The 21058-nt window shown below is 30.5% G+C and overlaps 1 protein-coding gene across 9 annotated transcripts in view; it reads right to left on the bottom strand.

Moving 5' to 3' along the window:
- Window positions 1-21058, bottom strand: part of LOC117174174 (bromodomain adjacent to zinc finger domain protein 2B-like) — a 228757-nt gene that overhangs the window by 99659 nt on the left and 108040 nt on the right. For all 9 annotated transcript variants that reach the window (XM_033363008.1, XM_033363013.1, XM_033363009.1 and 6 more), the window contains exons 3-4: window positions 12637-12694; window positions 2111-2278 (exon numbers count right to left, since the gene is read on the bottom strand). In XM_033363008.1, coding sequence (XP_033218899.1) covers window positions 2111-2270 — 160 coding nt within the window. In that variant the 5' untranslated portion in view covers window positions 2271-2278; window positions 12637-12694. The remainder of the gene's footprint in view (window positions 1-2110; window positions 2279-12636; window positions 12695-21058) is intronic.

The raw sequence follows: 21058 nt of genomic DNA, 5'->3' as shown, positions 1-21058 counted from the left end.
TCCATCAGAGCCAGAGTAATCTGGATTAGGTATGATGATACGTTCATCATTTTCATCGGAATCCCATTCCGATTCGGAGTTTGTTGCAATTTTTAAGGCTTTGGCATTTTTTTTTCGCTGGGTGTACTCGAAAATTCCCAGGATGACAATGCGGTGAAGGTGTGGTTTGATGTCAGAGTGCAATAAAGGTTACGGAATTTTGCAAAAATTGTTCATATGCAAAATCCAAAATTTTGCTCAAAACGCTTCGAAAAAATTCAGGCTGTAAAAAAATTCATGAATGTTTTCACAAAAATTTTGCCATTAAGACGCCATTTTGAAAATACTAAAACGAAAAATCGATCTTTGGACCATGGATTCTCAAAGTTTATACATTTATTCCACCCGTTAGTGAGATTCCAGGTTAATTACTGATTCGAAAAGCTTTGGAAAAAGGTTCACAAAAAAAAGGCACGAAAAATCACTTTTTTTTTTGTTTAAACTGCATTTTGGGATAATAAATAAATTTTTTGAAGAATTTCATTGGCACCGTTGGAAAGAGGAGATCTTAAGCAATAAAAATATATGTGTCTCAATTTTTTCTAGTGTCGAATAGTCTTAGTTATTGGCCGTTGAAAAGCAGTGTCCCGGTAGTGGCGTTTTGGCCGTTTAAGGGTTAAGAATATGTGTCTGAAGCAATTATCGGAAGATCGCCGGTGCATTATGGGAGAAACGAAATAAAATGACGACGGTCTAATCGGGAGCAGTGACAGTTGAGATTTACTTTGGACAATTAAACGCTTTTTACAACTTAAAATGTGCGCGATTGTTAATATTAAATAAAGTTTATGATGCAGTAATAATAATTTACATTTTTTTCGATTGTAGGCAATAACTATATTGAAATATCAAGAAACGCGATAAAAACAACAAACTTGACCTCCAAATGCATTACACGGATTTTTTTTTTTACAACTAAATTTTTTTCTAATCTGAAGATAATACAATTATATATAATCTGTCGAAAATAATAAACTTTCGAACTTAGCAATTTTGTCCAAATTCCTGATTTACGAGAACAATTTACATAAAGTAACTAAATGTGTAACTCTTCTTTCTAAACGTTTTACCTAATCCAAGCGTACACTTTCTTTGAGTTTAATATATTCTCGATTCACTCGTTCGCCTCAAGATTTTTTTTCCGTGTAGTTAATATTTTAACTAAACAGGATTTTTATTTTGTAACCAAAAAATGTTGATTTTTAACCAAAAAAGATGCAATTTCTATACAAAAATGAAGAATACTCAAGCTAAAAAGAAGAGTTTATAACCAAAAGTAAAGACTTTTTAAGAATGCACTTAAGTTATCTCAAGATCAAGAAAAGAGCATTGTTTAAAATGATTTATAAAAACGAGGCAAATATCCCCACTGTTAATTTGAACTAATTTGGAAGGAGAACTGAAGGTGAACTTTAGAAGAAAGTATTTAGGGTAAAAATAATTCATTTAAGAATATTTATTTAAGGTTTTATGCTTTTTCTTTCTGTTTAGTTGAAAGTAGTCATTATTATGTAATCCTTAGTACGTTTTTATTTTTTTAAAAATGAATTTATGAATGATGTAATTGATAATTTTATCAAAAATATTTTTCTTGAATGAAATTTTTCAAATAAAAACGTACCAAAGAGATTTGCAGATAATCTTTTAAAGAATAAAAGGAGACCTTTCATATTTTAATTAAATACGAATGACTGCTTTTACCTAAACAAAAAGCAAAAACATAAAACCTTAAATAAATATTCTTAAATAAACCATTTTAACAATAATCATTTTTGAACTTGAGATAACTTGAGTTCCTTAAAAAAATTTCTGAGTTTTCGGCAAAATAATAAAATACATAAAACATGTGAGTTCGACTTATTTTGCAGTTTTATCTTAAATTTTAGCACTTCAATTACCGGAAAGAGGTTCTTTTATTTTTGTTGAGATGAAAAACTTGGTGCGAACTGCATAACCATTTTGGTGACCTCATCAATTATATATGTGAATGGTAAGATGAAAGAGCCATGGATAATATAAGAGAATGAGAGCAGAAAGAAAATGAGGAAATAGCCAGTATGAGTAGACTTACCACCAAAAAGGGCGGTGGGATCGAGCAAGGGGTTGGCTTGGTCCGCCTGGAGTTTCTCGGAGGTGGAGGTGGCGCCCGGCGTAGCCGTCGCCGTTGCCTCGCTACCACCCCCGCCTCCGCCGCCTCCACTGCCGCCCGACGCGGAGTTCTCCTTCTCCATGCCGGTCCCTGAAACCATGTACCAACCTTCCTGTTAATGTGTTATTCGTATGCAACGTATCATCCACCCCCACCCCAAAAACATTTATTTTTAAATAATGTGATACACGTGATAAAAAACATATAGATGTTTAATGTTTATATTAAAGTACTGAACAAACGAAGCTTTCCGAACTTGTTTTCATACACCTTCTATCACTGAAAATGTCTAAAAGGGGATGAAGGGCTCACAATCAGTTGTGCAGTATTCAAAAGAGAGTCAACGGAATGTATCAGATTATATATTTTCGGTATTATTCCATAATTATTTCATTTAAACCATATTAAAAAAGAAAACATTGACACATCAATATTGTTGAAATAAACGAAAGAAACTAAAAAAAAAAAAAGGAGCCCGACAGAATAAAGAATTTCAAATGAAAAACTTTGAAACGTGTATCATTTGTGTGATAGGTATAAAGTGTTTCTATTACTTTTTTTTTCCTAGGGTTTTGTTTTCTGGGGAACGCTATGGCTGAAATCGTCAAAGCAATTCTTTGTAAAGAACATTTTTTTAAAAGAAATAACTATATTCAAAGATTATTGACTTATTTTCGAAATTGAAAACAGTGAATTATTCGTCAATATTCTCCCCGAAAAAAGCAATGATTGATAAAAATGCAATCATTTTAATAAGATTGGTATGAAGGGACAGAAAGAAAAAATGCAATTTTAATGATTGAATTTGGATAATTGATGGCTTATTTTTTCAGGGGCAATGATGGCTGAAATTTAAAATTTTTCCTAGCAGAGAATAATTATTGTTCTTTCATAAGATAAGACTGGTAATATTATTTAAATTCCTAAAATCATAGAAAACTTTTTATCCAGAAACATGATTTTTGGCGCAACTGCTTTAGGTCAAAGAGAAAAAGTTTTTTGAAAATATGGGGAAAAGAAGGAAATACTTAAAAAAGAGAAAAAAAGGGAAATAAGTTAATAAAGTTAATTTTCAACCAAACGGAGAAATTTTCTACCAAACTATTGAAATTTGAAGCCAAAAAGACGAATTTTCTATAAAATAGTTGAAATCCTAACCCGAAATATATATTTTCAGCAAAAAACTTAATTTTCAACCAAGATCAATTTTCAACCAAATAGTAAAATTTTTAATTAAAAGAGACGAATTTTCAATACCAAGGTTGACGTTTTATATTATAAAAATAAAGATTCCAGTCAAAAAGACGAATTTTCAACAAAAGAGTTGAATTTTTAACTAAGAAAGATTTTGAAGTCAAGAAAGAAAGAATATTCAACTAAACTCTTGATTTTTTAATTCAAAAAGACGAATTTCGTATCAAACATTTCACCTTTTCAACCTCAAGATATGAATTTTCAACCAAAATATACATTTTTAACCAAATACTGTAATATTCAACTGAAAAAAATGTCAATCTAAAATAGAATAGTTGAATGTACTGTTAAAAAACATGAATTTTCCAATAAAAAGATCATTTTCAACTGAAAAACAAATTAATTTTCTTCATTTTTAAACTTTTGTCCTGAAAAGAATAATAATTTATCTTTCATAAGACAAGACGCATAATATTATTTCAATTCTTAAAATCATAGAAAACTTCTTTCCAAAAACATGTTTTTTTTTGACACAACTACCTTAAGTCAAAAAAGGGGAAATTTCTTTAAAATAGGCGGGGGGGGGGGGCGAAACCTTTTAAAAAATGGAAAAGAGGGGAACATGGAAAAAATGGAAGGTCTGTTATCAAAACTCCATGCACTACACTTTATAGTTACTGATACAACTTGTTAAATGAGTTTAGCCTTGAAAAGTTAAAATGCAGGAAGTACCTTGGGATAAAAGTGTGTTATAGAGTGGGTTAAAAAATAATATAAATAAAATTCAAGTTCAATTTGACTTGAATGAGTAGGTCGTACATAGTATAGTATAGTATAGTGTAATATAATATAGTATAGTCAATACTGTTAGTATATGTATTATAATAACGGTGTTGGGTGAACCACGTCTAGTCTAGCCAAGCCTAACCTGACCTAACCTGACGTAACGATGTATATTTATACAACACAGCTGGAAGAAGGTAGGGGAGCGCCTGCCAGTCAGCTGATCGAAGCGCTGGAGGGGAACATGTTGGAGGGGAGGACGACCTTTGCGCAAAGCGCTCGCTCACTCGCTGGCCTTTCTTCTTTCTTCTTTGCTACTGGCTGCTGGCAGAGATAAATGTTTACTCTACGTTCACAGTCACATTTCTTTCTTTCTTGTGTTGTTATCATTGCATAACAATATATGTGTGTAACTTATGATGATTACTCTCTTGAACTTGTTCAATTTTTTTTAATACAACTCGTATCTACCATCAGAATCCTCACTATCAACCCTCCGAATTTTTATTTTCCTTTGCATTTTAGCCAATCGGTAACTTCCTCTTAAGACTTAGAAAATTTATTTATATCCTGCGGAATTATTTGCTTTAAATCACAGAAAAGACAAAGGGTGAAAATTGATACAGGTAAAAATGATGAGGGTAATCTTCGTATTCAAAAACATAAAAATCGGTACAGCCGAAAAATGTTGAATCCTAAAAGAGAATTTTTCAATTAAAAAATCAGTTTTCAAGCTAAGAAGTCGAAATAATTTAGAAAACATTTGTTTTTTAAACACGAAAAGATGAGTTTTCAACAAAACAGGTGGTTTTCAACAAAAAAGTTAGTTTTCAACCACGGAAAATGAATTTTCAACCAAATAGTTTGAACATTACATAACAAATAATTTTTAACCAAACATTTGGATTTATAACAAAATTCTTTAATTTTCTATCAAATTGTTACGTTTTCAGGCCAAAAATTCGAATTTTAAGCAAGAGTTACATTTTTAACAAACATAGTTGAATTTTCAACCAAATGATCGAATTAAAAAAAAAACAAGATTAAACTTTAACCGAATACAGTTGAATTTTCAACACAAAAACACAATTTTTAAACAAAACTGCTGATTTATCAACGAAAATAGTTTAATGTTTTTTACTTGCAAAGATTAATTTCCAAACAAATATACCGTTAAATTTTCTACCGAACTCTTAAAATTTCAAACCAAAAAGACGAATTTTCTATAAAACAGTTGAAATTTTCATTACAATGCTGGATCTTCTTTTTTTCAGTTATAGATTGTTTAATTTTGAAGCAAAACAAAACCAATTATCTAACAAAATAGTTGAGTTTTACGAAAAAGTTAAATTAATTATCAACCAAATAGTATAATATTCAGACAACGAAAATTTCGACGAAAAAGGTTTTATTCAATTTTTGAATTTTTTCAGCCTGTTTAATTAAAATTGATTATATGCAAACGCTTTTCATTCCAAATTTTAAACGTTATTAATTAAAAATCAATCAACAAGACTTTTAATAAAAAATTAGACAAAAAACGATTTAGATCTAAAACTAAAATTATTACAACTACATTAGAGCATTAGATTTGAGACTGTAATTAGAAACAAAACTTTTTAATCTTTGAGAATTTACACAATTAAAATTTGTTGAATTTCAAAAGCTGTTAATTTAATATTCTTCAAATTTTAGTTTGAACAAAAACATTGGGGAAATTATTCAATTTGAAATTTGTTATAACCCTAAAAAGATTTTTTTAAACTTTCATCTTCTATGTGTCTATAGAATAAAATCTAAACGACCGTTATGAGAATTCCCATTCCATTTTTTTATTTTCAATTTATCCACACTCTTTAACGTCAATTCAATGAGCCTTTCATTTCTGGTTGACGCTGGAAGCCAAGAAAAGTTTCTACCAGAAACGCAAAGGAAATCGACTGTCGTTTGCACTTACAAATGTCATCACTTTTTAATAAAAAATGTTACCTTGCAAAATTACTTGGACCGAAGTCCACATAAGAAAAATAACTATTTAAATATGTTTATTTTTGTTTTAAAAGCTTTTGCACTTCATGGGGTGGTTTTTAAATTTGATATTTAAGAATTTTGTTGCAGAAAAACATTTACCGTCAAAATATCGTATTCAAAAAATAAAATTTTCAATTTATAATGTGTAAATAATATAAAAGATTATAAAAAAGTAACATTATTGGAATAAACATCATATTATATTCTTTGAATTACACGTGCGAAATTTACTCCGACAATTTGCATTTGACTGAATATTCATTGCGACTTTTCCTCCATATTTTATAATACGAGATTATAAATAGATTTGGATATCTTTTATTACAGTTTAAATTGTGAAAAAAAGTTTTTTGAGAAACGAAGGCGACGATTTTATTTAAATTTCAAAGCAATAAATGCAGTCATTAGTTTCACATATTCCAGGAGGAAAAGTGACCAGTCATAAAAAGGAAAATACATCGATAAAATTTGCGGAGACCGCGTTCACGATTAAACATAACAAATTTTATGAAGACTCGTAAATATACATTAATGAGTATTTGCGAACACTAAAATTAAAACCTTTGGCCTAATTATCTTCAGAACAAATAAAAAAGCATAACGTGAGAGCAAAAGTATAAAAATCAATTCAATAATAGAGATAACTGAAAATGTTTTTTTTTTAACAAACTGAATAAATTGTTAAAATAATTGTTTAGCAATCACCATGATGAATAAGATTCGCACTTAATTCAGTTTAAAAATTTAGATGAGCTTAATGGAGTGGAAGTTTATGCAAACAATCAAATAAAATAATCACTTAATTAAGCCAGAAAAAATTTACTTGATTTTTTTTTAATTCAATTTGATATTAGGATTCATTATTAATTTTCTGAATGAAGTGCATTTTCATTCAGTAAAAGCGATATTCTTTCTGAGTGCATTTTTCCATTGACTTTATTAATGAATTTATACTTCAACCTTTTCGCATAATATTATAATTATGTATTTCAGTACTCTACTACACAAATTTCGAATAAGAATTTATTGTCTATTTATTTGATTGTTTCTTTTATCATTTATTGATAATAAATAAATGAAAATAAAAATGTCTAAGGAACTAATTTTATTCAAAAAGTTCATTTAATACATACATAATGGCTGATTCATCGGAAATTCCTAAGCCCTAAAATTTAGGAAATCATGTTTTTTATTTAAAAAAATTGTTGAAATTTAGGCTGTGGCTAAGTGTACCGAAATGTCGGTAAGAATAGTCTGACTTTCGTTACAAACAGCGGAATATGGAAAAGGGACTATTTAAAATAAAATAATAATGTCTCTTTTTCATATTTACATTATTTTCAAGATATTTATGGATTTTTATTTAGTTTTTTTAATTCTGATTTTGAAAAGCTAGAAAAATGAAATGATTTGAAAGCTTTTGTTCAGTTTTTATTATAAAAATTTATTTAGGAACTTTTATACAAAATCCGTCACTTCTTGTGAAAAAATCCTTTGAAATCCACTAAACTATTATAAAATGCAGTAAAATTGTATGAAATCTGAGGATATTTCCTGAAATCCTGGTAGAAAGTTTAAAATACCCTGATAACTTTCTAAATCCCTTAAAATTATTGAAATCTTCAGGAATCATAATTATAAAATCCCTTGGAGTACTTTATGATATTTGAAATCTTTTGAAGTACCTTGAAATCTTTTTTATCAACTAGAAACTTTTGGAAGCTCTTGAAAATTTCTTGGAAATTTGAAAAATCCCCTAAACATGGAGAAAAATGGAAGTTTAAATGTAAATGTTCAAGGGGTAAGATTCTCCCACCTAACATGTAGATATTTATGCCAAATATCTACTATATTTTCGAGATGTTAGGCGTAAAAATATTTTAATGTTAAACTGAAACACATTCAGATGTTAAAATCGTCCGAGCGCATGCGCATTACACATTGGAATTTCACGACTATATTTGGCGGCTATATATTTTCGATATTAAAATTATGGAATATTACAATTTTGGAACATTTCCAAAGAATCAAAATTAGCTATCCTTAATTAATATTGGATAACGAATTTTGTCTGTCTCCATGAGGGCAATATGATCTTAAGTTTCATTTAAAGTTTGACTCGAACACATTTGACAAAATGTTGATAAATTTAAAATAAATTTTGAATTTAAGTAACCTAAAATAGATAGAATTTGAAATGCAGATTACAGATAATTCGTTCTCCGCTTACTTAGCCACTTTTTATTTTCAATTATAAATATTAAACATAACTTCAAATTGACAATGTATCAGACGTTATTTCACATAACCATAATTGTAAATCTCGGATATTTCAGTTGAACATTTTGGATGTTTGTGAGTAACATCAACTTTTTAATATCTACAGATGATAACTTTGAACATCTAAATTGCTGTCCTATAATTAAACATGAAATATGTTAATCCTAAACATCTATATGGTACGATTGAACATCCAGTTTTCTCCGTGAAGTCTTTAAAATTCTTCTAAAACTTCCCTCAAATTATTGAAATCTATTAAAAAGTACTTGGAATATTTTCAAAGTTGAAAAAGTTTATATAGTGACTTTATCTTAAAAAGTGACTACAAAGTGATTTGAAAAAAGTACTAAAGGGACTGTGTGGTAGCCCTAATTATTATTCTTGATAGTTACTTAAAGTGCTTCTTACAATAGTTCCCTGATTCTCTCAAGTTTTTTTCTCAAATTCTCTGACTTTCCCTAACCAACAAAAAATCCCCTGACTTGCAGGTTTTCTCTGACCGCGTCAACTATACTTTTGATCAAACAAGTACCATCTTTGATACAGGGTCAAACAAATGTTTAATTGAAATACACATTTTTCTGAGCGAAATTTGTGACAACACGATTCTGAAATTTTCGATAAATGCACGGACCAATTCCAAATTCTCAAAAAGCGTTTTTTCGGTTAAAAAATCAAAAGTTGGACAAAACGGAAGCTGAGGGCTGAAATTATTTAGCTGATGCTGTTGAGGCAAATCTGAAACGATGCGATGGTAGGAAGAACCATGGATTCTGACGGCTCAGAGAGAGAGAGAGAGAGAGAGAGTAAGAAGGAGAGCGAGAACCAATGCAACGTTACACTCGGCGTTAGTGACGACCGGGACCAACGTTGTGGGTGGTGGGTGGAAGAGGAGAATTGTGGGAGGGGGAGAACGCGAAAGAGCGAAGTCGGAGGAAGAGAAGGTTGGTGGTGGTGGAGGTGGAGGAGGAACAGCAATCAATACAGAGCCAGCAGAGCAAAACCATCCCTCGACAGAGCTAACTGGCACGAATACGGCGGAGGTATAGGTAAAATCGACGCTAACAGTGCCTCCAGCGCAATGCACAGTAGGCAACATGAATGCTATCCCTGGTATGGTCTAAACTAAACAGTTGGGAGTTTCAATTATTCAAGAAGCCGTTTTCCAATCCCTCTTTGGTTATTACATTATTACCGAATTCGAGGCGCGATGTACGGTGCTGAGAGGAGACGAGATGATAATGTGGCACATGAGAATTCTAGAAAATTATATTGGGAAAATGGAACGTTGAACCTTTATTGAGATTGACGTGTTCAGATGCGGAAAATTAATGCACTGTCGAGAATAGTAAAGGCTCTCTTCATTATTTACGATTTTCAGATATTAGTGGGATTCGATGCAAGATAATCAGTTCCAGAGATCAGGACTCATTTGAGAAATTCAAATAAGTGTCAATAGTAGCATGGATACATTTTCAAATATAGTAGCAAATAGTGTCATACACACTGGAATAAATGCTTAGGGATTCTTAGCAAAACGATTATGTTTGCGAATTTCTATCTGAGCTAATCCGAAAATATTTCCCTTTCAACCAGCCTTATTTCTATTTCGAACCATACAGATTGAAGGTACACGAATCTTAGTAATGGTTAAGGTAGTATGTTTGATATGGAAATTCAATTTTCCAAAAAAAACTCAATTCAACAGCAAAATAACTGGATCATCCCAACTTTTGGTTGAACGAAAGCTTCATTATCCCGTTCATCATAATCCAGCGCCACCTGACACAATCGAAAGCGACGCTGGTGTACTTGGTCAGGCGTTCCGTGTATCATCCGTTAATTAACCAATTAGGTACAAATATCCCGTTAATGATATTTTTTTAGTAAAAACTAAGGGATAATGTGTTTGTGCTGCAAGAGGAATATAAATTTCAACTAGAAACAAACTGCAAACTTTAAATTTTTAAGAAGTTAAAGTGACGTTAAAATATAAGCCCAAATTTAGTTGATATAAAAAATTGGTTTTTCAACCGAACTCTTAAAAAAAAATTTAAAGGTCTTGATTTGTAGTATCTGAATTAAATTTTTTTTTCAATTTTACATGATTTTCTTCAAGATTGTACAAGAAAAACTGTTATTGATAACGAATCATTTGATGCTACAGACATTGTATTATGAGCACCATATACCAGTATAGCTAGATCATGGAAACTTTAATGTAAAAGATTCAGCCATATAATTCTATACCTTAAGAATACGTTTTAGGAACCTCACGGATAAAATATTCTTGGTCTGGCTATAATGCGTAACCATAATTGTATGCATAAATAGCCATTCCGTATGGTTATAGCTCAGCGAGCAATACAATATGGTTGGAATAACCAGAATTATGCGTGTACCGTCCAATTATTTCTTTCAGTGTAATTTTTTAAATATTGCATGAAAGGGTAAATTATTTTTGAAATCTAGGACATAATATATCTCTCCCATAGGATCATGTGAAATCCTTTAGAACCCTTGAAATCTGTTGAGATCCTTTGCTAATTCATAGGGAACTAGGCTCAAATAACGATTTGATTGAATCAACATTTTTTGGTACAACCATAGAATATGGTTTATTACATGAACAACATAATACTTATTTGTCTCAACTAAAGTTTTTGGTTGTTTTAACCAAATATTTTATTAGATGGAGTATTTGGTTTCCCAAAATTCTCTAGAAATCTGTTGTAAACCCTTGAAATACTTTTAATATCATTGATATCCTGGATAACTTTTTAAAATCCTTTCAATTTTCTTAAATCCTACGAAATGCTTTGAATCTCTTTAAAAATATTGAAATCTCAATATTGATGTACTCTAGTTATCTCAAGTTCAAACATGATCATCTTCAATAATAGTTAGATCGGCATTTACATTTAGTTGCAATTTTTTATTTGAACAAAGCAACGGCGTGAAAATGCACTGAAACAAAATTGAACCGAAATTGGACAGCTGTTTATTTTTCTTGGCCAATTGAAAAAATTTCAAAATATTTTAATGATTTCAAATGATTTTTTAAGATTTCAAAGTTTCCTAATTTAGAACAGGATTTTTTTAAAAATTTCATTCTCCTGAATCGGAATAATTTTTTTTTAAATAAAATTCTCATTCTATATCAAAAATTCACTATTCCAATTCAAATAATAATTCCTCATGAAAATTCACTGTTCTAAAGTCTGAATTATAATTTTACGTAAATTCTTCGATCGAATGTTAAAATCATAATTCTTTAAGAAAATTTCCTGTTCCTAGTCATAATTATATTTATTTGCAATATTTCCTTTAATATTTCAGATGAAACATAGTAGCTTCTTTTTTCTAAAATTTGTGGAAGAAGTTTAAAATTCTCGAAAATTTTTATTTGCACAAAAAAGGAATCTTTAGTTTCAAACAAATTATGATTTTGGACAAGAAATTATGAAAATCTGATGAATTCTGGCTTGGAACAGATATTGTTTTTGTAAATTCGTTTTTATAAACCCAAACTTAATTTTTTTCCAATATTTCCTTTTTCATGGCAAAATTACCTGTTCAGAGTTAAATTATAATAATCCAAGGAAACTTTCTGTCCTAAAGTGAAAATTATAATTCTAATGAAAATTCCTGTTCTAAAGTGAACCTAAAGATAAACTATATTTTTTTACGGAAATTCACAGTTCTATCTCAGAATAAAAATTATTTTAAATAATACCCTCTCCCAAAGTTAGAATTACAACAACTCTTTATGAAACTCCATGTTCAAAAGTCAAAATTATAATTTTACACAGAAAGTCCATGTTTCTACCCTAAATTATAAATCTGTTAGAAAATGTACAAATTTTTATACGAATTCTTTCAACTTTATATCTAAAATTACGTCAAATCATCCCGTATAAAGCTGGAAAATGTATATTTTGTTTCTTAGTGATTCTTTTTCTAACTCATGTTACAAGTTTTTTTCTTTTGTGACTTTGAAAAGACACACAAGATTTAAAAAAAATCTGTTTTGATAAAAATGCACCACTAAAAAATAATAAAACCTTTAATGTTAATTTTCTATTGTATAGTATGTTTTATGTAATCAGAAAATATACCTATTTTAAATGTAATTGTTTTCTACGCAATTCAATACTTACAGTTAATTTTGGAGCCTTAACTCATTGTTGATCGCAACTCTACAAGGACCCATCACACCTGAAACACAGAAAAATTGCCTATTACATAAAACCCTTTGTAAATCAAACGAAAAATATTTGCAATAGAGAGTCATCGTGGCTCAGATGGTATAGTGATTGTCCTATGTTCCAACACTGCAGCCTTAACAGCCACGGTGGCGTGGGTTCGATTCCCAAAGCAGAAAGCGAGGCTAGACGAGCTTTCTGAAAGCTTTTCGCTTCTCTGTCCTTTGGTATACTACCCCACATGTACCCTACAGTTTTATAATTAACTCTACAGTACAGTTGCTCATTGACCCTGGAAGTTGATGCAACTAGAAACATTCAAGTAATAAAAAAATAAAATATTGGCAATGAAATTATTTAAAATAGCAAGTCCCTTTACTCTAGTAATTAAATTATTGACTCGTGCTTGGACACGTAAATCTTTTAAAACCAAAAGCTTCATTGAAAAAGTTAAATATTTAAGAGCTTAGTTTTTCCGTTTCATAATAATAATACTAATAATAATAATAATGTATACAATTTATTTACACAAAAAATAAGACAAATTCAGTTCAATGGATGAGCAACTAATTTGATTAAAAAGTTGGAAATGTACATTTCCAGGAACGATAAATTTAATAAAATGGAAGACAAAATGCGCTGTACGATGTTTCCAGCGACAATATTTATGGGTTCTGTGCACATATGTACTCAACGAGGGTAAAATGTCCATATCGACTGAAAAAGAATCTCCGAATTCAATTTGGAATCGGAACAAGCAATATCGAAAATAAAGCTTTTAAAAATGAGTAGAGAAGCATATGTTGGAACTAAAATAATTTGATTAACAGAGGGCTTTTATTTACATTTTGTAATCGTTTGTTGCCTTTCCTTACTGTGAGAAAATTTTACTTGTATCAAATTTGTCTTGAAGTAATGATAGTTGTAATTCATATTTGATTGAAAGAAATGAAAGAATAAGACTATTAATTTAATTACAAAGTGGATTTACTCGTGTTCTGATTGTGATTCACACATAAAATTATCGACTTTAATTTGTTATTTAACAAGAGGACTCTAATTGGATCCAAGAGAAACTTGATAAGAGCCAATCCTGACCTACCCTACGAAAAGATAAGGCTTATTAACTAACAGCAACGATTTCTCTTTATTGCTGTATAATTTATTATAGACGAATAAAACATTTTCCCCGCAACAATAACTTCTATGTATTTGTATTGTATTCTAATAAATTTAATAGCAGTGAAACAAATATTATCAATTAACTACACAAAGAAAGTTTAGTTCTAAGAAATATGGTATTGTTTTAAGATAAAAAATAGGCTCAAATCTGTTCTCTTCTAAATATCTTCAACGTAAATGTGGGTCTTTGAAATGTGGGTGAAGGTGAGTTTTAATACGAGCAATAATCGCAAAAAGCAGAGAATTTAATAGCTTCATTGCCTGGTTTACAGTCCCATTTTGAGGTTACTGGTATACTTAATTTTCTTCAAATACTATTATTTGTTTTTTTTTCTTTATTCAAAAATCAAAATATTTAACAATGAATTACTATTTTATAGTTATTTTTAAAGAAAAGAAATCATCGATATTACACAATAAAGACGATATAAATTTAAGCAATGAACTTGGTTCAAGTTTCAGATTAAAGATTTGATGCAGTTTTGAAACTGAAGGCATCAACAAAGTTTAGAAAAGTGAGTTTTAATATAATATGATAAAATTATAATCGGATTATGTATGATTATGATATAATTATAGCTCTTATATGCACTTTAATTATATAATCTAAAGCGTTGGTAATTAATACTCACGTGCTTAACACGTTTTACATTAAAATTACTATGCCCATTAATATAAAAATCTAAATTACACTCCGGAGTAGCTTCAATTAATATAAAAAGGACCCTGCACTAAATGTATGGGAAAATGGCTTTCGGTGGATTTAGCTGAAACTTTGTAATTTTTAGGGTTATAAGTGCCGGATGAAATATCCGCAAAAAAATTTTTTTAAAATGGACAGTTTTAGCGGTATGCGGCGCTAAGCGCTCATGATCAGTGAATAGAACGAATTACAATAGATTTAGTTACAAAAGCGATGTCAACATAGAAATCACGGTTCAGATCGTGGTCTGTCATATTTTCACCTACACCGTTGACTCATATAGCGCGCTTCTCAAAACGATCAAACGCTAAGCGCCCAAGATTTTAACTTGACGAATTCATCACTTTTTTAAAGGCAGAAATGGTACCCAAAGTAACATTAGTAACTAGTGCGTACATTAAGATAATTACATTGTACTGTTCTCAAGAGTGCCGAACGCTAAGCGCTCATGATCAGTGAATAGAACGAATTACAATAGATTTAGTTACAAAAGCGATGTCAACATAGAAATTACGGATCAGATCGTGGTCGGTCATATTTTCACCTACACCGTTGACTCATATAGCGCGCTTCTCAAAACGATCAAATGCTAAGCGTCCAAGATTTTAACTTGACTCATATTTTCATTGGTTTGGCTAAACATGTTACTGACCACTTCTTGATGCGTGTTTCGTAAAAAGACATCGCTTGTGTCGCTGAAGCTACTAGGATTAGTTCTATTCGCTGATCATGGGCGCTTAGCGTTCGGCCCTCTGGCGAACGGTACACTGTTATTATCGATGTGCGCACTAGTTACTTATGTTACTTTGGATACTATTTCTGTCTTTAAAAAAGTAATTACTTAGTCAAGTTCAAATCTTGGGCGCTTAGCGTATGGTCGTTTCGAGAAGTGCGCAATATAACTCAGTGGTTTGGCTAAACATATTACTGACTACTTTCTGATGCGTGATTCTTATAATGACATCGCTTTTGTCGCTAAAGTTACTAGGATTGGTTTTATTCGCTGATCTTGAGCGCTTAGCGTTCAACCGTCTTGCGAAGGGTAGAATGTTATTATCGGTATGTGCGCACTAGATACTAATGTTACTTTGGGTGCCATTTCTGCCTTTAAAGAAGTGATTAATTAGTCAAGTTAAAATCTTGGGCGCTTAGCGTTTGATCGTTTTGAGAAGCGCGCTATATGAGTTAACGGTGTGAGCGAAAATATGACAGATCACGATCTGAACCGTGATTTCTATGTTGACATCGCTTTTGTAACAAAATCTGTTGTAATTCGTTTTATTCACTGATCTTGAGCGCTTAGCGCCACATAGTGCTAAAACTATCCATTTTTTTAAATTTTTTTACGGATATTTCATCCGGCACTTATAACCTTAAAAATTACCAAGTTTCAGCTAAATCCACCGAAAGCCATTTTCCCATACGTTTAGTGCGGGGTCTTTTAAGTGATACCATTAAACTAAACATAACTTTAACTAAAATCATTGTAAGTTTTCTTTTTAATAAGCAATTTGAGATACATCAAACTACTAAAAAAAATCACCCTCAGCAAAAGTGTTAATGCAGAAAAGCACTTAAGAATGAAAAAATTGTTTTTCTTTACCAATTTTTCATTTCTTCTGACCAATTTTTTCTTTTCTCTGATCGCTAGAAATTTTTACTTACGGTATTAAAATAACAAATTTACATCTAGGTCCTAGGAGATCAATAATATTAATGCAAAAAAATATATTTTTTTTTAATGTATTTTAAGGCGTTTAGTGACAACAGTCACATAGAATTTGATAAGGGGTACACATAATTGTTTCATTTTGAAGTTAAAGAACGAAATTTTTACAATAATAGTGAACTCTCAATCCAAAAATACGAATTATTTACCAAAATAATTGAATATTCAAAAATAATTTTTAAATAAAATAAATTAGTTTTCCACTAACGGGGCTAGACTTTCAACTAAAGATAGAATAGTTAAATCTTCAACCAAAAAGTATGAACTTTCAAAAACATCAAATTTCTACATAATCGTTCAATTAGTAACAAAACAAATTAATTTTCAACCAATGAGATTACTTTTCTAGCAAAGATGACGAATTTTCAACATAATCGTGAGTTTTCAACCAAAACAGTTGACTTTTCAACTAAGAAAGGTAAATTTTTAACTTAAAATATAATAGTTAAATTTTTAGTAAAAAAAATTAATTTTCAAATAAACGGGATAAATTTTCAACCACCACGATTAAATTTCTAAAAAAAAAAAGACAAGTTTTCGACACAACAGTGTAAATTTCAACAAAATTTCAACAAAAAGATTTTTCAGTTAATAAAAAAAATGTATTCAAAATATTGAATCCCCATGCCAAAAGCGTATTTGCGACAAAACAGTTGCATTTTTTTAGCAAAAAATATGAATTTTTAACAAAAAGGATCATTTTTAATCAAAAAGTTGAATTTTCTACCCGAAAAGACGAATCTTCAACAGAATAGTTGAATTTTTAATAAGATAATATAATTTTCAACACAAAATATGAATTCTCTCACGAAAAAAATATAAAATTATACGTTTGTGAGACTTCCTTGTCTCTGACACATAATTTTCTAAATCTAATTTTATTAAGGTGCCATGTTTATTTAATTCACAGAATTTATGTTCATGTTCATTCACTAATCGCCCAATCTACCTAATCTTGAGGTTTCTTACACGAAGAGGAAGGGGGGGGGGGGTGTCAGATAAACGCCTTATGTAATTTGCGGATGACCCATATACATACTTCATCTTCAGTTTATTAGGAATGCACTGACTTTTTTTTGGTTTCACCCAACTTTCAATGGCCAGTTTTAAATTCCCGGACTGACAGAATTCCCTGACCTGTAGCGACACTAATAGTAATAATAATAAGTTGATCCTCGGTGGCTCAGTTCGTTAGACACTCGGACTTCACCTCAAAGGTCCGGGGTTCGATCCCTGAGCCGGTACCTCTAGAAATTATTCTATGTACCTTTACCGAGGTTCTGGTGGTTCGGAACACACCTTAAGCTGGAGTTCTCCTCATCGTGAACTTGACTGCAACCCAGTCCGTCAATGATGGGGTAAAAACCAGGCTTTGTCCAATATGTCGGAGCAGACTGCTCTCATCAGATCAGTTGCGCTTGCATTATAAAAATGTGTCCGTGACTGATGATATTATACCGGGACAGCCCCGTGCAAAATAATCAAATAAAAATCCAACTCTAACCAAAACTGCCTTCGACATTTTGAGCAGTACCCATCTTAAGCCTGTGACAATATTAATAATCATCAACTATTACAAAGAATAAGTAAACAAATTAAATATTTAATAGCAATCTTGTAGGGTTAATATTTCACAATGTAAATAATGTAAAGAAGACTTAGTATTCCTCTCGACCATTTATTGACGTAATCAATGAACTAATGAACTATCCATTGATTATAATCAATGGATAGTTTTGAAGACAAAAGTGAATAGGGAGTAGGCGAATCGATTCACGTTTCACTTAGCAATTGTGAACTAGATAGGTGTAAATACATCCCATACACATCCACGAAATATATGCTTAACTGCTCCTTAGCATGAGAAGTCATCATGATCAATTCTCAATTCTACTTGCTGAATGCGACAGGAATACTAAACACCAATGCAGTCATCACAGTACCTATTGTCGTTAAAAAAGTGTAAAAGAAAGTTTTATAAGTTGAATAAGCATGTAAATAAATGTTTATTAACATAAAATTAGATAAACCAATAATAGAAGTTTGTTTTTTGATACACATTTTATGCGCACGATACTTCAACACATAGACTATAGCTGCAAAATACGAAATAATCCTACTGAATCGTTTGCTATCAGGCGCTGCTGTCTATTGTAAGGCCACATAATCAGTGGTTGACAGTATTAGCTATGGTTTGGTTTAAAATGGATTTAGTGTCACAAAGTTATCTAAATTGCAACTGAAAAAAAAAAATTTGTGAAAAGAAAAAAAGGTGATTTAATTGTGATGACTGTCAATGACATTTTAGAACCTAAAGCAGACAGAAAAGGATACATATAAATCTTTTCTTCGTTTGTAAAATACTGCAAACTTCCATATACAAAGAATGTTGAATGTAAGAAAGTACTGAAAAGGTGATGTAATTAGTACATAAAAGCGCGCTAGTAGAGATTATGCGCCTACTTATTAATAATTTTAACACTCGCTCTAAGATTTTATACCCCGGAAACTTGAATACCGCCTATAATAACCCTAGCTACACCGTTTCTGTTGGAAGAGGCTTGTTCATAAACGGCAAAACATATCCTTTATGAAAATACAAAGTATGCAGAAAATATGAGGGCGCACTCAACATGGACATCAAAGTGCTATCCACCTGTATTTAGTCACGTTCCAGTTCTCATACAGGGTGGCTAAGAAACTTTACTTTCAAAATTCCCTAATTTTTCATATTCTCTGGCCATTAATATTAAAAGTCCAGCATTTAAATCTTGTAACATTTTTTAACATCGAATCTTTTATAAACTGAATAAACAAATTCCAATAATAATAAATGGTAAGATTAAAATTTAAAAATTTTTAATTTGATTATAAACATGACGTTTCTGCCACAAAAGATGAATTTTCAATCCAAATGAAAATAGTTGAACTATAAAGCCTAAAATAGAAATTTTTAGAAGACGGTTAAATTTTCAACAAAAGGATGAATTCTCATTGAATAAAACATACACGGAGAAAAAGATATCGCAAAATCTCTATATTGCAAGAAAGCGCAATATTATAACGTACAATCACGTCCCGGAGCTTTGTACGATATTATAATGCACTAATATCACGGAAAAATTTAAGTTAAATTTAGTTAGTGTCGTCTTCTATACGGCGCGGCGTCCTTATCAGCAATGGGAAAAAGGCAGAGTATGAGTGAGTTCGAGCTATAAATCAAGACACCAGATTTAAAACAATTCCAGAAAAAAGGAAACATTTGCTGTAGGTAAGACCTGCAACGGTTAATGATTAAACATATTTTCATTGAGGTTAGGAAAATAATTCTGAATTCGTCGATGCAAAATGTAACTGACAGATGGGAATCCCCATTTCTCTCGAATTTAATGAAGTTAAACGACAGTGGATAGCGCTCGCGTCGTAATTGTCACTACACCTCGAAAAAAATGGAGCGATTATAAGATGAAAGATTATCCAGGCAAGGTTAAAAATCGGAAATTATCTTCGATTCAAGTAAAGTTTAACTGGCAAGGTTAATTTTTGTTCCGGTGAATCTTTCACCTGGAAGCGATGTAAACTTTATCTTTAATTTTTCCTGTGATCGCTTGTTCACTATTCGAACCCTCGCGAGATCACAAAAGAAGAAACACAATGTGATAGCGTAATAAGCTTAAACTCTTACATTATAGGTTGCACAATTATGCGGTATATAATGTAAAAACTTGCAATGTACGATATCACGATTTTGCGCTATTATAATGCGATAATTACGATATATAACGCAGGAATTACAGTATATGTTGTAATTCATACGATATAGCTTTCTCAGTTTAATAGCTGATATTTCAGTCAAAAAACGAAATTAACAATTAGATTAAATAAAATAAAATTCTAAACCAGAACTTCATTTAAAAAAAAATAGTTAAATTTTTAACTAAATAGTTAAATTTTCATTTTAAAAAATTAACTGAAAAAAGAGTAAAATTTGCAAACTAAACGGATAAATTTATAACATAAATGATTAATTTTCCAATTAAAAAGACAAATTTTTAACAAAAAAAGTATGAAGTTTAAACAAAAAAGATAATTTTCAACGAAACAGTTTCATTTTTAACCAAAAAATGAGAACAGTTTTAACCAGAAGATTAATTTTTCGCCAGAAAGAAGCATTTTCAACAAAAAATGGAATAGTTATATTTTCAATGAAAGAAAGAAATTTTTAACTAAAATGATGAATCTACCAAAAAAAATGGTTCAAACTTCAACCAAGTACTTCATGCTACAGCCAAAAAGATTGATTTTCAACTAATAATGAAATATATATATATATATATATATTGTATCGCCACAAAAAAAGATTTTAATTTTAAATTAGTTCAAGTTTAATTCAACCAAAAAATACGATTTTTCAACAAAATATTTCAATTCTCAACTAAAGGAGATTTTTTTTCACTAGACAATTGCATTTTTATCGACAAAGAATGAAATTTCTACTAAAATAAATAAATTTTCAACACGAACATATGAATTTTCAACCAAAAAAGATAACTTTTTGAAAAAAAATGATTAATTTTTAACCCAATTAATAAACTGTTTAACTAAAAATATATTCGCTATAAGGAAGTAGTAACAAAAAAAGGAAATAAATGACTAACAAAAATATTACCAGGTGTATACATATGAAACCGGTATTGCCATCTAGCGGCCAGTAGGCACACTTGTAGGCACTGTCGGAACTTACCATTTGTGCTAATTGGCGT

This window comes from Belonocnema kinseyi, chromosome 6 (genome assembly GCF_010883055.1).
Source record: "Belonocnema kinseyi isolate 2016_QV_RU_SX_M_011 chromosome 6, B_treatae_v1, whole genome shotgun sequence".
Lineage (NCBI taxonomy): Eukaryota > Metazoa > Arthropoda > Insecta > Hymenoptera > Cynipidae > Belonocnema > Belonocnema kinseyi.
Note: the sequence above shows the minus strand (reverse complement) of the source record. Positions and strands in the feature narration are given on the sequence as shown.